The sequence below is a fragment of the Thamnophis sirtalis genome, unplaced genomic scaffold (assembly GCF_051295495.1).
Source record: "Thamnophis sirtalis isolate CommonGarterSnake01/CBP01778 unplaced genomic scaffold, rThaSir2_p1.2 scaffold_6, whole genome shotgun sequence".
Lineage (NCBI taxonomy): Eukaryota > Metazoa > Chordata > Lepidosauria > Squamata > Natricidae > Thamnophis > Thamnophis sirtalis.
In genome coordinates, this window is record NW_028261386.1 from 19,189,262 (window position 1) to 19,202,561 (window position 13,300).

The 13,300-nt window shown below is 42.3% G+C and overlaps 1 protein-coding gene across 3 annotated transcripts in view; it reads right to left on the bottom strand.

The window, feature by feature from the left end:
- TSPOAP1 (TSPO associated protein 1) overlaps nucleotides 1-13,300 on the bottom strand; it is a 76,605-nt gene that overhangs the window by 15,834 nt on the left and 47,471 nt on the right. For 2 of the 3 annotated variants that reach the window (XM_087717315.1, XM_087717314.1), the window contains exons 19-25: nucleotides 12,192-12,719; nucleotides 10,002-10,313; nucleotides 8,902-9,105; nucleotides 3,837-5,000; nucleotides 2,997-3,111; nucleotides 2,611-2,762; nucleotides 692-860 (exon numbers count right to left, since the gene is read on the bottom strand). In XM_087717315.1, the coding sequence (XP_087573441.1) occupies nucleotides 692-860; nucleotides 2,611-2,762; nucleotides 2,997-3,111; nucleotides 3,837-5,000; nucleotides 8,902-9,105; nucleotides 10,002-10,313; nucleotides 12,192-12,719 (2,644 nt within the window). The remainder of the gene's footprint in view (nucleotides 1-691; nucleotides 861-2,610; nucleotides 2,763-2,996; nucleotides 3,112-3,836; nucleotides 5,001-8,901; nucleotides 9,106-10,001; nucleotides 10,314-12,191; nucleotides 12,720-13,300) is intronic. The other variant, XM_087717316.1, reaches the window with a different exon arrangement.

Sequence of the window (13,300 nt, forward strand, 5' to 3'; positions counted from 1 at the left end):
ACGTTCCAGGTATCACTAGGTGTCCAAAACCTCTCTCCAAATTTTGGAATATTATATCATTCTGCTAACTGGCAGAAGCACATGGTACAAAGCCGCTACAATGGAAGATTCTGAGCTGAAAAGTCGTACAATGTTATTCCCAAATGTAAGCAGAATCTGTTGTTTTGCTGTCTGATTCCACCATTTTGTACGTAGAATTTTCTTCTTCTAAGGATCTAGATTTTGTCCTGGCATTTTACTGTTCAGTATTTAATTCATTATGTGGGCACCTTTGAGACAGAGAAAAAACAAGGCTCAAGCAAATTAACTATACATTCTTTAACAGGTAAGTGGACACTTATAAGCCCTGAATTATATGCAACCCTTGACTGCTACTATAGAATAGTCTACACTTTTACTCATAGAGATCTGAGAGAGTGTCTGGTTCAATCATCAGACTGATGTTTTCTTGAGCAAGATGCTTGCTAACTCAAGTTTTAATTTGCCTTCCCTGACAAATCCCAGTGATATGGGTGAACATGAGATAATTTGTGAATAGTTTTGCATATGTATCTGAGAGAGTTGTGTTATCATAACCTCATCCATTACTTTTTCTACAGGAACATAGCAACCAGCATGATTTCCTATTCAAAAAGGTTCCCAAATCTAGCTTGGCAAAGTTCAAGACGTTAAATAAATTTGGGCAGAGTACCTAGACTTTCCATCAGCATATCAGTAGAAATGTGGCCTTCTTCTAACAGCTGTTTTCTTGCACTGTCACTGTCCACCCGGACTTCAGACACCATGTTGCAGGGTATGAACCCTGTTCTTCCTGCACATTCCCCTCTGTAGAAACCATCTGCGTCTTTGTGACCATAGACCTGTGAAAGGGAGAGGCAGAGAATCAATCGCAATAGTACCAAAATAATATTTGCTAATGTCCATTTACTTCTTTCAACCCATAGCTAAATTCATCCCCAAGAGGCTTACAATAAAGGGATCTTCCAATGTTTCTCAATCTTGGTGTCTTGAAGATGTGGACTTCCTCCCAGAATTCCCCAGCCAGCCAAGCTAACCCATTATTGCAGTCCCAAAACTTGAAGATGGCTGGGGAATTCTGGAAGTTGAAGTCCACACATCTTCAAGACACCAAGGTTGAGAAACATTGGGATATACAAATGCGTAGAATATTCCATTCCAGTTCCAATTATCTATCAACCCCAAGAAAAGAGATCTCATGGTCATGATATGGAGCTCAGTATGACAACCAGGAGAAAATATGAAACCAAAGCTAGAGGTTGTTATGAGCTGAAGATAATATGTGGGAATTCTTTATAAATCAGTAGCACGTTGGGAATTTTGCATAGCCAGTAGGAGGTAGTGGTTAACAGTGGTCTAAGGCTTAGAAAAGGGACCTTAGGATTCAAATTTCTACTCAGCCATGATGCTTCCTGTGGTGGCTTTGGGAAAGTCATATTAATGTTTCTTAAATATTTGGAAAATATCATCATAGAGATGAAACAACCATTACCTTGCCACAACATGGGCAGGGAAAATTTTAAGACAGGCTGCATCTGTGTTTGGTTAAAAGCATCCACAACGCTCTATTTAATCAGAGATCTGCACACTACAAGTAGCCTTTGGTTGTTTAACAACTTTAACAACATTGTGACAGACTTTAAAAAAACTACTTACCATCTGAGCTCAAAGTTATGACCACCACTGCCAACCCACCCCCATGGTCACAGGATCACACTTTGGGCATACGGCAGGTGAATCACACCAGTTGCAATGTCCCAAGGTCACATGATTGTGATTCACAACATTTTTTGACATTCCTCAGCACTAAATATGTTGCATTTGCTTAACGACCAGATGGTCCATTTATTTAACAACCACCTAATTTACTTAAAGACCATACTGACTCAGATTGTCATGAAAATGATCATCAAATTGAATCAGATCACATGGTGACCCACTTAAAGACTACAACAATCTACAACCAAAACTCTGGGATCAATTGTGGTCATAAGTCGAGGACTCCCTGTCACTGCACTGGAAATATGGCATGACAGCCTCTTTTCAAACCTTCTGGTTCAGCCCAGGAAGATCCAGCAATTATTATTGTTTCCTTCTTTAACGACATCTACTGAAAATCTGAAGAGGACAATTCTTTCAAACTCATCTGTTTTGAGAACAAAGCCACAATTGGGTTAAGTGGCCTGTGATATGGGAAACAGTAAGAAAGAAAAGACCTCAAGATTGTTGTGTGGGGAGATAGACTCAGTAGGTATCTCTCCCACCCTCCACTGCCCTCTCTGTAGTAAAGATAAAGGTAGATGATAAATAAATAAATAAACTGAAGCTGACTTTTGCATGTATTCTCTAGCTTTCTGTGCTCCCAAGTTTGATTAACCATCTTGGAGAACTTCTCCAGTTATTTGTAGTTATTCCAATAAAATTATTTCTGAGCAGAACACTTTGCAGCTGAACCATTGGCCACAGTCATGCATTCTGCCAAGCTGTAAACTTTTTTAAAAAAAAAAAAAAAATACATCAGAGAGTTCTAGATTCACGCACGCTGTGAGAATTGAGCCCTGCCAATAAGTCTCTTCTTGGTGTCGCTCATACCTTCAGAATCTGGCCCTCTTGAAATGGGAGCTCCTCTTCGGCAGCATCCCGATTAGGGGACATCGAAACAGGGTCATAGTCAAAAAGAGCCACAAACAGACGTGCTGAGCCCTTGTCGTCTGCTGATTCAATGGAAGGACTCCTCCAAGTTCCTAACCAGGACACAAAAGCAAACCACAATTGGACCGAGCCTGTGCATCAGGACAGAATTCCTAGCCCTGGTGTTGTGCCTGCAAATTTGGAAGGATGGGCTTGATGCTGCAATTTTAACTCCTTCACGCACCTGATCTTGTAAGGAGGTTTGGAGCCATCCTTGTTCAACTCTTGCTAAAATTGTCCCCCTCCCCCACTTTAAAACAACCTAATGGAAACTGCACCTAACTCACCAAGAGTTCCACTGAGAGGTGGGGTCCCTTCTTGGCTTTTTCTCGGAGACCTTCTGTCTCTCTGGACAGGGGACTGGTAAGATGTTGAGTCCAACAACCCAGGATTACCTGTCACCTGAAAGAGAACCCTTGGCAGAATCAGTCCCGTGTTTATTCGCTGACATTTCGGCTACACCCTGCAGCAACAGCACAAAATGCAAAGGGCTAGAATGCAGCATTCCTCTTTTGCGTATGTTTCCAGAAAACACTGACCAAAAGCAAAGCAAATTCCATAGGCTCAGTTTTGCGGTTAAATTGAATCTGTCATTTTGACGCCATAATAAATGTTTCCCGCATTCATTGTGAGATCTGCCGTTTGCCGTGAAACTGAGAAATTCTCATTTCCCTTTGAGTTTTCTATACCTTGAGGGCCACTGGATCTTATCAATGAAGGTTACATGGATATAAATTATTCCTAGACCATACTGATCAGATGGCAGCCTCTTTCTGGAAGGCTTTGCAAATAAAAAGAATGTGAATTTGAGATTTAGAATAAAGGGTATTTAAGTTTGCAGACTTTCTCTAAAAATTAACAGGGAAAAGGAATACTGCATTGGATATTTTCAGCCAGTGATGTCTGATTGATAGCCAATCCCAAAGCAAAATATGACAAAAGCCAATAAGGAGTATCACACAAATGGGCTGTAAGTTTCAAATAAAAACAGAAGCCTCTATTTTGTAAAGCACTCAACACAATAAGCAGAATGCAAGCAAGCATAGGAGCAAAGGGTCAAAAGCACAGTCAGAATTGTGGCAAGCTGCTTTAATGACACCAGCTGATGAAGGAAGTGTCTCACAGACCCATGTTTGCACAAGTGGGCCCTCCTTCCAAGCCTGCTCTGGCCTGGCTCCCAAGACAGAAGGACTTTTCTCCCAAGTCCTGTTCCATTCTTCTGGGGCCCCATTGGCCTTCTTCCTCCATCCGCAATGTCCAGATGAATGGCTGGGAGATGTGCTCCAATCCGTGCTCTCCCCCTCCCAACTATTGGATCGCTTCAGTTCTCGTCGCCCACTGGATTGGACTGATCCTGACCGGCTGGAGCAGTCACTCCATTCCTCCTCACAATCTGTGGGTGATCCATCAGCCCTCCCATCCGAACTCAACAGGCTCACTGGTGTGGAAGTGATGGTTAAATCCTCTTCCTCGTTTGAATCATATTCAATGTCAATCTCCAAATTCTCCGGCCTGAGGCAGCGAGGGAGGCTTTGCACAGCTTTCTCCCTTTTCTCTTGGGGCATCATTCTCCTTGGAGGAACTTGATCCAGCCTTTGTCCTGCCCAGCTGCAGAGCTTCAAATCATCCTCCATCTCAAGGCTGGTGATCACATTCAAATTCTCTGTGAGGCTCTGAACTCTGTAAAGACCACCTCCGGTGTAGTAGGAATTGCTCCGCAGAGAAACACTGGGCTCGCGGATGTCTCCTTTTCGCTTCCTATGTCCCTGGGGTTGGGCACGTGTCTTCTCCTTGCAATGACTGGATTTTCTCCATTCCAAAAGAGGAGATCTTGATGGTTTCTTTCGATCATCCCACTGATAGGTTATATCTTCACCATCCCATCTTCCAGAGCAACTGGACGTTTCATTCATACACTCCCCTCTCAACGTCTGTAGAAGGGTCTTTTCAGGTAAGATCAGCTCTGAAAGATTGTGGTTTCTTCTAGACCAAGAACAGGGAGGATCTTGTGCTCTTCTGGTATGATTAGGAAGCTTACTCTGGAAACTTTCCACAGTCTTCTTTTCCAGAGGGATGGAAATAGGTTGGTTTAGGACTGGGTCCCAGCCTTCTTCATCATCATCATCATCATCATCAACCTCCTCCTCCTCATCATCTTCCTGTTCTTGCTCCTCCTCCTCTTCAGTCACTTCAGGAATACTAAACAGAGCCTTGCTGCGATTTTTTTGCAATGGCATTTCCAGAATCCGTTCCAAGATTTCTTCATCGCTGTCAGTATCACCAAGATCCAACTGTGCTCCAGACCCAGAAACCAGACCATCAAGGAAGAAGCAAAGAGAGAAAGAGGAATTAGGCATTAAAAGGTGGGTAAACAACACTTACCATCACTCCTGTAGATGGCATTAAATAAGGACTAGACAAATTCACAAAGTTAAAAGTCAATCAATGGCGATGAATGAAGGTAATTAAATAGAAGAGCGATACTCAGAGGAAGATCAATTCTTCAAATTTATTGCTGAACCACAGGTTTTGATTCCATAATTGTGGGCTTCCCTATTGAAAGCAAGATTCTAGTTTTGATAAATCTATTTTCATCTGGCTCCAACAGGGTTCTTTCAATGTGTTGAACCCTGTTAGAATCCATTGCAAAGACCTATGTTGCTAAGCTAAAGAAGCCATTCCTTTACATAGAAAAAAATGTGGGAAAATGGAAATGGGCAAATAAATGTTTGAGCCTCCAGCTGTACATCTGGAACTGAAGTATCTCTTGACATTATTACATATCACATGGCTACTCCAATCTACCTGAAATATATTATGATTACTATGATCATTTATATACCATTCTTCCTCCCATAGAAGGATGTACTTTAGTTTGTCCCACCTACATAACTACACATGTATTAGGTAATAGCCATGCTGACAATATAGCTGGTTGGGAATGATAGGAAATACAGTCCAAAGCATTTAGAGATTGTAAGAGAAAATCTTTTAATGTCCTGTTGAACTTAGCACATGAGAAAATTGTGCCTGTTATTTCCTGTTGTTTGGCTTTTTGTAGCTTTTTCAATGGCATTTGCCTGGTCAGCCTCCTTCCAAGGATCATAACACCCAACCAGGAATTCTTCAGATGACACCCCAATGACAGTCAGTATTCTACTGCTCTGTCTCTTCTTGATGTAGGGAAAGTCCATCCAGTCAGGGTTTTCCACCATCATCAAAAGTACAAAACTAGGTCATTTTCATTTACATGTGCCATTTTCATTTATACATTCAAGAAATTCTTCTTTTTAAAAACAATTCCCCTTGTGAAAAACTAACGAGACCAAATGTTGCTTGCAAGTGATTCAGTGGTGGGTTCCTGTTTTGCTACCAGTTTGCTTGTGCGTGCGCTCGCACGCAACACTTCTACGCATGCGCAGAAGCATCCAGCCAGGTGGGCGAAGCCTCCTGCTGCCATCACTACCGGTTCAGCCAAACAGGGCCGAACCGGGACAACCCACCTCTGAAGTGATTCTGAAAAATGAAATCACCAAGAGTATTGAAAGGTCCCTGGTGATTCTCCTTGCAGTCAGAAAGAGAAGGCTAAAACAATCATATTATGATTGAAAACTTGAGGCTGCTCAAGAATAAAGTCCATAAAGATCTGGGATGGGGTTGGGATAGGAATATGGCTGGAAAAGAAATTGTCTACTCTCACCAGGAAACTCAAGATTATTTGAGACCCTGTAACTCCACAGCGTGTATTGTCTATGTCGGAGATCCTTCCCATTTTATTTCCATTAACCTAGGAAGATTTTTAGTAGAAAGTGCCTAATCAGCTCTTCATCTTAACTACAATGTCTTATAAAAGCATGTGATTTTCACTTAGATCAGGGGTGTCAAACGTAACGCCCATGGGCCGGATCCCTTCCCCTTTTGGGTTTGTGAGCCGCCCTGAGTCCCGCTGGGAATAGGGCGGCATATAAATAAAACGAAACCTGAAACCTAAACCAGGCATGCGGGCCCACCCTGGGAAACAGTGAGGGACCGGACTGCGGTGTCTCTGTCAGCAAAAACTGAGCTCTGAGCTGTTTTCGCAGGCAGAGGGTTGCAGGAGGCCATTGCAGCCAGAAATGGAGCTTAGGAGCCTGTTTTTGCTGGCAGAGCGCTTGGGCGCCGCCAACATGAGTGACGTCAAGCTGGCCACGCCCCTCCTGGCTACACTCATCCCATTCCCCCAAGGTCAAACACAACCCTGATGCAGCCCTCAATGAAATCAAGTTTGACACCCCTGACTTAAATCAACCATCTTTTTCTTTCATGCTCTGCCAGACTATATCCCCACCATCGCTATTCTCCGTTTTGCTATAACTCTTTTCCAGTTTTCCTTGTGTTCCTGCCCACTCATAGTTCTCTAGTGGGAGAATGCGCTCCATCATATAGCTCTGTTAATCCAGCACTCTCCACCCCGATGGTACCATAATGTCAAAGCCCACCTGGCCTTTCTAAGAATGCTAGCAATTCCAGGAAATTTACATGGTGCCAAGTCGGGAAGTGAGGCACAACAGCATATGTTACACCTGAGCCTTGAACATTTGATGCCACCACATCAAACTCTTTGCTCTTCACAGAGCATTCTATTTATTTACAATAGTCACAACACCTAGGCCAAAAATCACCACTGTGGGAATACATGGCCCCAATACCTTCCTTTGGAAAAGCACGATATCCTAGATAACTCTTGCACAAGGAGAGTATTGCCAACATATATCCAGTGCTGAGGTTCAGAGGTTTGTGTTCTGTGCTGCCAGCCTCCCTAGCACTTTTTTAGCTCCTTGTTTCTTAGAGAACTATGCAAAATGAGGATGAACTGAACTGTAGAAATCCGGGTGACTTTTAGATTGCTGGAAAAATTAAGCGATTCTCTTTGCTGACATCTGCTGGCCATCTATATTATTGCATTCCAGATCTGGGAATCCTATTCTTTGCTAGATTGAGGAATAACTATGTACAGAGAGTTAATTTAAACCTGGAATAAAAGCCTAGTTTAGCCTAAATTTACTCTCCTTAGAGCTGGCTTACTGAATCAAGTAACCCTTCAAGACTCCAAGGTCTATTCTAATTCTAGTTCTAATTCTAATTCTAAGTCTAGTCTTCCTAATGTTCCTATCCCACACTAAACTCCATTAACCATTTAAACCCCTTTAAAATCTGAACCATAAGCTATTACTTTTTGGAATTCACCTCCATCAGCTATGGTACCGGAATTATATCTGACAGATTTAAAAGGGTTGTATCACCAATAGAAAATAGCTGTGAAAGGTAAATGGAACTGCTCATCTCTGAGTACAATATTGGTAATATAGCAGTTTTTGCCCTACTTATGGGTTTTTTAAAGACATCTGGTTGTAGTTGGTGTGCAGAGCATCCTTGATTCAGCCTTCCACATTTGGGTGTTCTCCAGATATGTTGAGGCCGTGATGGCTGGGATAATTGGAAGCTGCAATCTGGATGTATCCAGAAGGCATCAGTTTGACAAATGTTGAAATATAATCTGAAGGAAGGAGATTTTAGGGAAATCCATGAATGCTTTTTGAGAACCCTATGTAACTTGGCTGATGCAATGAAAGAAAAAGTCCATACATATATGCACTCTTTTCAGATAGAGGTCTATGAGGCCCGGACAAAAACAAAATATCATTGTAGTCTAATTTAATTTAAAAGTATGTTATTTTAATTCAATTAATGAAATGCAGTTAACTGTTCCCTGTGTTCCCTCATTTTATCTCCTCTCTATATTAGCAATAGAACTTTGACTTATATACCGCTTAACGGTGCTTTACAGCCCTCTCTAAGCAGTTTACAGAGTCAGCGTATTTTCCCCAACAACCTGGGTAATTTTACCCACCTCGGATGGAAGGCAGTCAACCTTGAGCCTGGTGAGATTCGAACTGCCAAATTTCAGGCAGCCAGAAGTCAGCAGAAGTAGCCTGCAGTACTGCACTCTAACCACTGCGCCACCGTGGCTCTTTAATATTATTTTTATTCAATATTAAATATTTTATTAATATTTGCAGCAATCTTTGGAGATGCCCTGGGTTTGGGGAGTATCAAGAATAAGCAAATGATCGCATGAAGATGTTTGAAGGAGTTGAGCAAATCTGCAACTCCTCCTTAAGAGCATCATAAAGACAGCAAAAATAAGATTACCTTGTCTCCATTCTCTCTGCCGCCATATTCACTTGGATTCCATTTCATTTCTCCTGGTCTACCAGAAACTGGCTTCTCTTCTTCCTCCTCCTTCTCGTCCTCTTCCTCCTCTTCCTCCGTAATATCAGAAAGGTCAGAACCACGATTGTGGTCAGTTAGAAGATTTAATGTCCGATTTCCTGGATCTGATCTTTTCTCTGCTTGCTAGAGAAATTCAAGAGGAAAGGCTTATTAGTGGGGGGGGGGAAAAACAAATGTTGTATAATTGGAATGAATAACTGAACTCATTCCCAAATCACAACTTTCATACTGAATGTATATCTTCAAATATGAAATTGCACTTATACTTTAGGTAAAGGTAAAGGTTCCCCTCACAAATATGTGCTAGTTGTTCCTGACTCTAGGGGGCGGTGCTCATCTCCGTTTCAAAGCTGAAGAACCAGCGCTGTCCCAAGATGTCTCTCCGTGGACATGTGGCTGGCCGAAAGGTGATTCCTATTTTCCTATTTGCATTTTTACATGCTTTTGAACTGCTAGGTTGGCAGAAGCTGGGACAAATAATGGGAGCTCACTCCGTTAACACGGCACTAGGGATTCGAACCACAGAACTGCTGACCTTTCTGATTGACAAGCTCAGCATCTTGGTCACTGAGCCACTGCGTTATACTTTGGGTGATGTTAATTTTAAAACTGATCTGGGTGTTTTCAGAGGTATCTGCAAGGTATGGTTAAAAAAAAAAGCCAAGATGGTAGCTGTAATAGCACAAGAGAGTTTTGGCCACATTTTGACTTTTTTTTCAATGTAGCCCAGTATAGCCTCCGGGTATAGCCTTTGAAGTTTTGGAATGTATTATTTAAAGCAATTTTATTTTGTCTTTTAGCCAAAAGTTTCCCCAGAAGTCAGAAAAGGGCTTCAATCCTGGCTGATTTAGTTTTTAGCAGGCCTCAGACAGGAAATATTACAAACTGTTAATATAAACAATCATTATGTCTGCACATGCACTCCCTTGCACGAAGACCAAAGGGCTTTGTGGTTTGTAAGAAGTTACGGATCATTAGGTTTTCTAAACCAAAGAGGCCTTTGATCAATGAATACCGACCTCTCTTCTGATCCTGGGCACCAGCTGTGAAGAGTCATCTCTGGAGCCTTCTTTCAACGGCTTCATCCTCCCTGAATCAACTAAAGATTCTGGAGTTTGTCCTTCACTTTGGCCCACCTCCCCGGTGGCGCTGTCTTCTTCCTTGGAAGGTCTGTCCATGGGGGGTTCCAGGGAACTCTGGCTGTTATCTGGCTCTCTTTCTGGTGGGGCATTTTTCCCCTGTTCTGCCGAGCAGCTTTCAAAGGTCTCCAGGCTATTAGCACCACTGTCTGAAATGCGTGGCTCCTGTTTTGTCACAGTGAGCAGCAGTTCCTGGGAGTACATTGTTGCAGAGAGATGTTATATTAATATCTCTTAATTATTAATATCTCTTAATATTATAATAATATTGTCAGGTTTCCAAAAGATGCCCTAATTGATTCATGAGTCTCAAGCAAAATTTCAAAAGAAAAACTAGTGATTTATTAGGGGCAAGATCCTTTTGCAGTCAGGTCTTAGCCTTAGTTGAATTATAGCTGAACTTTACCCCTGTTCCTTCCTTTCCTTCAGTCTGTGTCATAAATCACATTCCCCAATGAGGTGCCCCCCTCCCAAGCCTGCTGCGGTAATCTGAGATCCAACTCTAGCTGAAAGGATGCATGGAATGCGCTTCCCCCCTTTCCTCACTGTGGCAACTCTATGAGTTGACAAATATCTCTTAATTATTAATATCTTAATATAATAATAGCTCTTAATTATTAATATCTCTTAATATTATGATCATACAGATATTAAATGTAAAATTAACAGTTGTGTTCTTTTTCTAATTAGGAAGGAGGAATATATGAGTTATAGGAGAACATATCTCATCTAGGGATTGGTAAAAGTTGATGCTGCACTATCCCTTGGCTTTTAGAGTTTAATAAACTATGCTTATTAAAACATAGTGTGAATGAAAATAGTATCATAAAGGCGTGTTTTTTTTCAAGAGGCAAACTGGCTTTCTGCAAGGACTATACATCCTTCCATTCCCCACTATCCAGTGAGAGCTGAAGAAGCTTCTTGGATGAGAAGTGAAACATCTTCAAAGAAAAAAACAGAAAGTCCAGTTGGCTCTTGAAAAAAAGCATCTTTGAGACAACCAAAGACTGAGAATCTCCATAGACAATCACAATTGTGCATAAAATCCTCTAACATTCATACTAATAGACCTTTGGGTGTCTTCTGCTTAACTGTGGTTTTGCGGAAGAAGTTAAACTGATTGCTGTTGCTTCATGATATACATTATCGATTGTGACTTCAATAGGTGTTGGTGAAACAAGATACCTAGCTTTATTGCTCTGTTCAATACAAGACATATTCAAGAAAAGGGGCTGCATTTTTTTAAAAAAAATCCTAACAAATGAGGTAATATATAAAGGCAGCTTAGGCGGACACCTGCCTGAGTCACTGGAATATAAGAAAGAGAATACAGCCCAATCACATTTGTATGATTTCACTATTATAGCTGATCTTAAAACAAATAGTTTAAGCCTTCTAGTGGATCGGGTTTCCTGATCTGGTTTATCTAAGTGGAACTGACAGTTGGTTAGTTGAAAAAAGCTGGGTTCATATATGACTGTAAACTATGTTTGGGTTTATTATTATTTATTTAAATGTATTGATCACCCAACTGCAACAGACTTGGAGTAGCATGCAAAACTAGGGCCGGGGGGGGGGGGGGGGGGGAACCACTGAAACAGCTCAAAAAATAAATCCCTTGGGGAACCAGATCTTGACTTCTAAATCATGTTTTTCTGCTTTGTAAATTATGGTTTATGTGGGTTAAGAGAAATCACGATGAAATTGAGGCTTAATGCAATCTTTAAACTGAGCTAAACTAATTCCTCACCAACTTCATGGCTGAAGAAAACTTAATTTCAGACATTCCCTTTCAAAACCCAATGCTTTGTCCATTACTGGTAGTACAAGATATTATAGCACAGGTGTCAAACTTGCAGCATCACGTTGCTGTTGCACAATATTTTGCAACATTTTTCCCCTTTGCGGAGCTGGAGTGGGTGTGGCTTACGCATGAGGCATCCGGCCTGCGGGCCACCTGTTTGACACCCCTGTATTATAGCAAGGTTTATTTCAGTGTTCATGAATTCCTCCCCATTCTCCAATCTCGACCTACTGTATCTACTAGGAAGGAAGGAATCAAACATTTACCTGGATGTCTTCTCCAGATTCCTCCTCCTTGAGCACAGTCAGGTCTCCCTTCACCACACTGCCTGCAGAGGCCAGAAGATAATTCTCTTCATCTCTTGGAAGAGTTCTAAGTTCTGGCGACGCAGCCTGTACCGTTGGTGTCAAGGGATCCTTGACACTGGAGGATATCTCTGAATGCACATGATCCCCAGATTTTTCACTGGTAATAGTGGACTGCACGGTGAGTTTGGCAACTGAGTTCTTAGTGGCAGAAGGCAGTTCTTCCCCTGGAACCTGAGACGTTCGTGTGACAACAAGAGCCTGTGCTTCCCCACCCAGAAGCCGGGAGGGGTGACAGTGAAATTGAGATTCAGAAGAGCAGTCTACTTGTTCCAACAACGCCGAGGGGATCTGAGCTGGCACGGAATCCACCGATTCTCCATAAAGAGACACAGTTCTTACAGTCACTTCCTGACAGAGCTGGAGGATCTGCAGCTGGGAAATCTCAATTAGGACACTACCAGCTGTTGGAGAGGTAACTTCCATCACCTGAAATAAGAGTAATTAACTTGAATAAGTAGGAAGATAGATAGCATCTTCTGCAAAAAAAGGAGGGTAGGTATTGTGGCCTGCCTGTGGCCAGTATAGTTGGCAGCAGAGTCGGACAGTGAGGAGGTTGGGGCCAGTCCTGGAGGCCAGACGTGGGGGCTGAGGAAAGCTCAGACGAGGGCTCTGCATCAGAGGCAGAGAGGGAGCTAAGACAGCAGTGAGACAGAGGAACAGCTGGAGGCTGTTCCCAGTATGCTCATGCACAGAGCTGCCAGAAGACAAAAACAACTAAGAAAGCAGGGTCGACTTGGGAGTAAAGCCACACCTTGGAGGTGATTTGCCCCTCCTATAGGAAACAAAAGAGGAGCGAATGGGGAGTGGGCCTTTGCAGGAAACAATCCATTCCTTCGGTCGTTTCAAGAGTGGAAAGCTGTTTGTGACCATAAGAAACTCTGTGCTAAGTGTTGCCTTGCCCTGCATTGGGAAACTAGTTATCTGGCAGCTCTCCAAGTGAGATAAGGTTCCTGTTGATAAATATTCCTCTGAAAAAGGCTGTTTGCCAAGCCCTGCTGTCTGTGAAT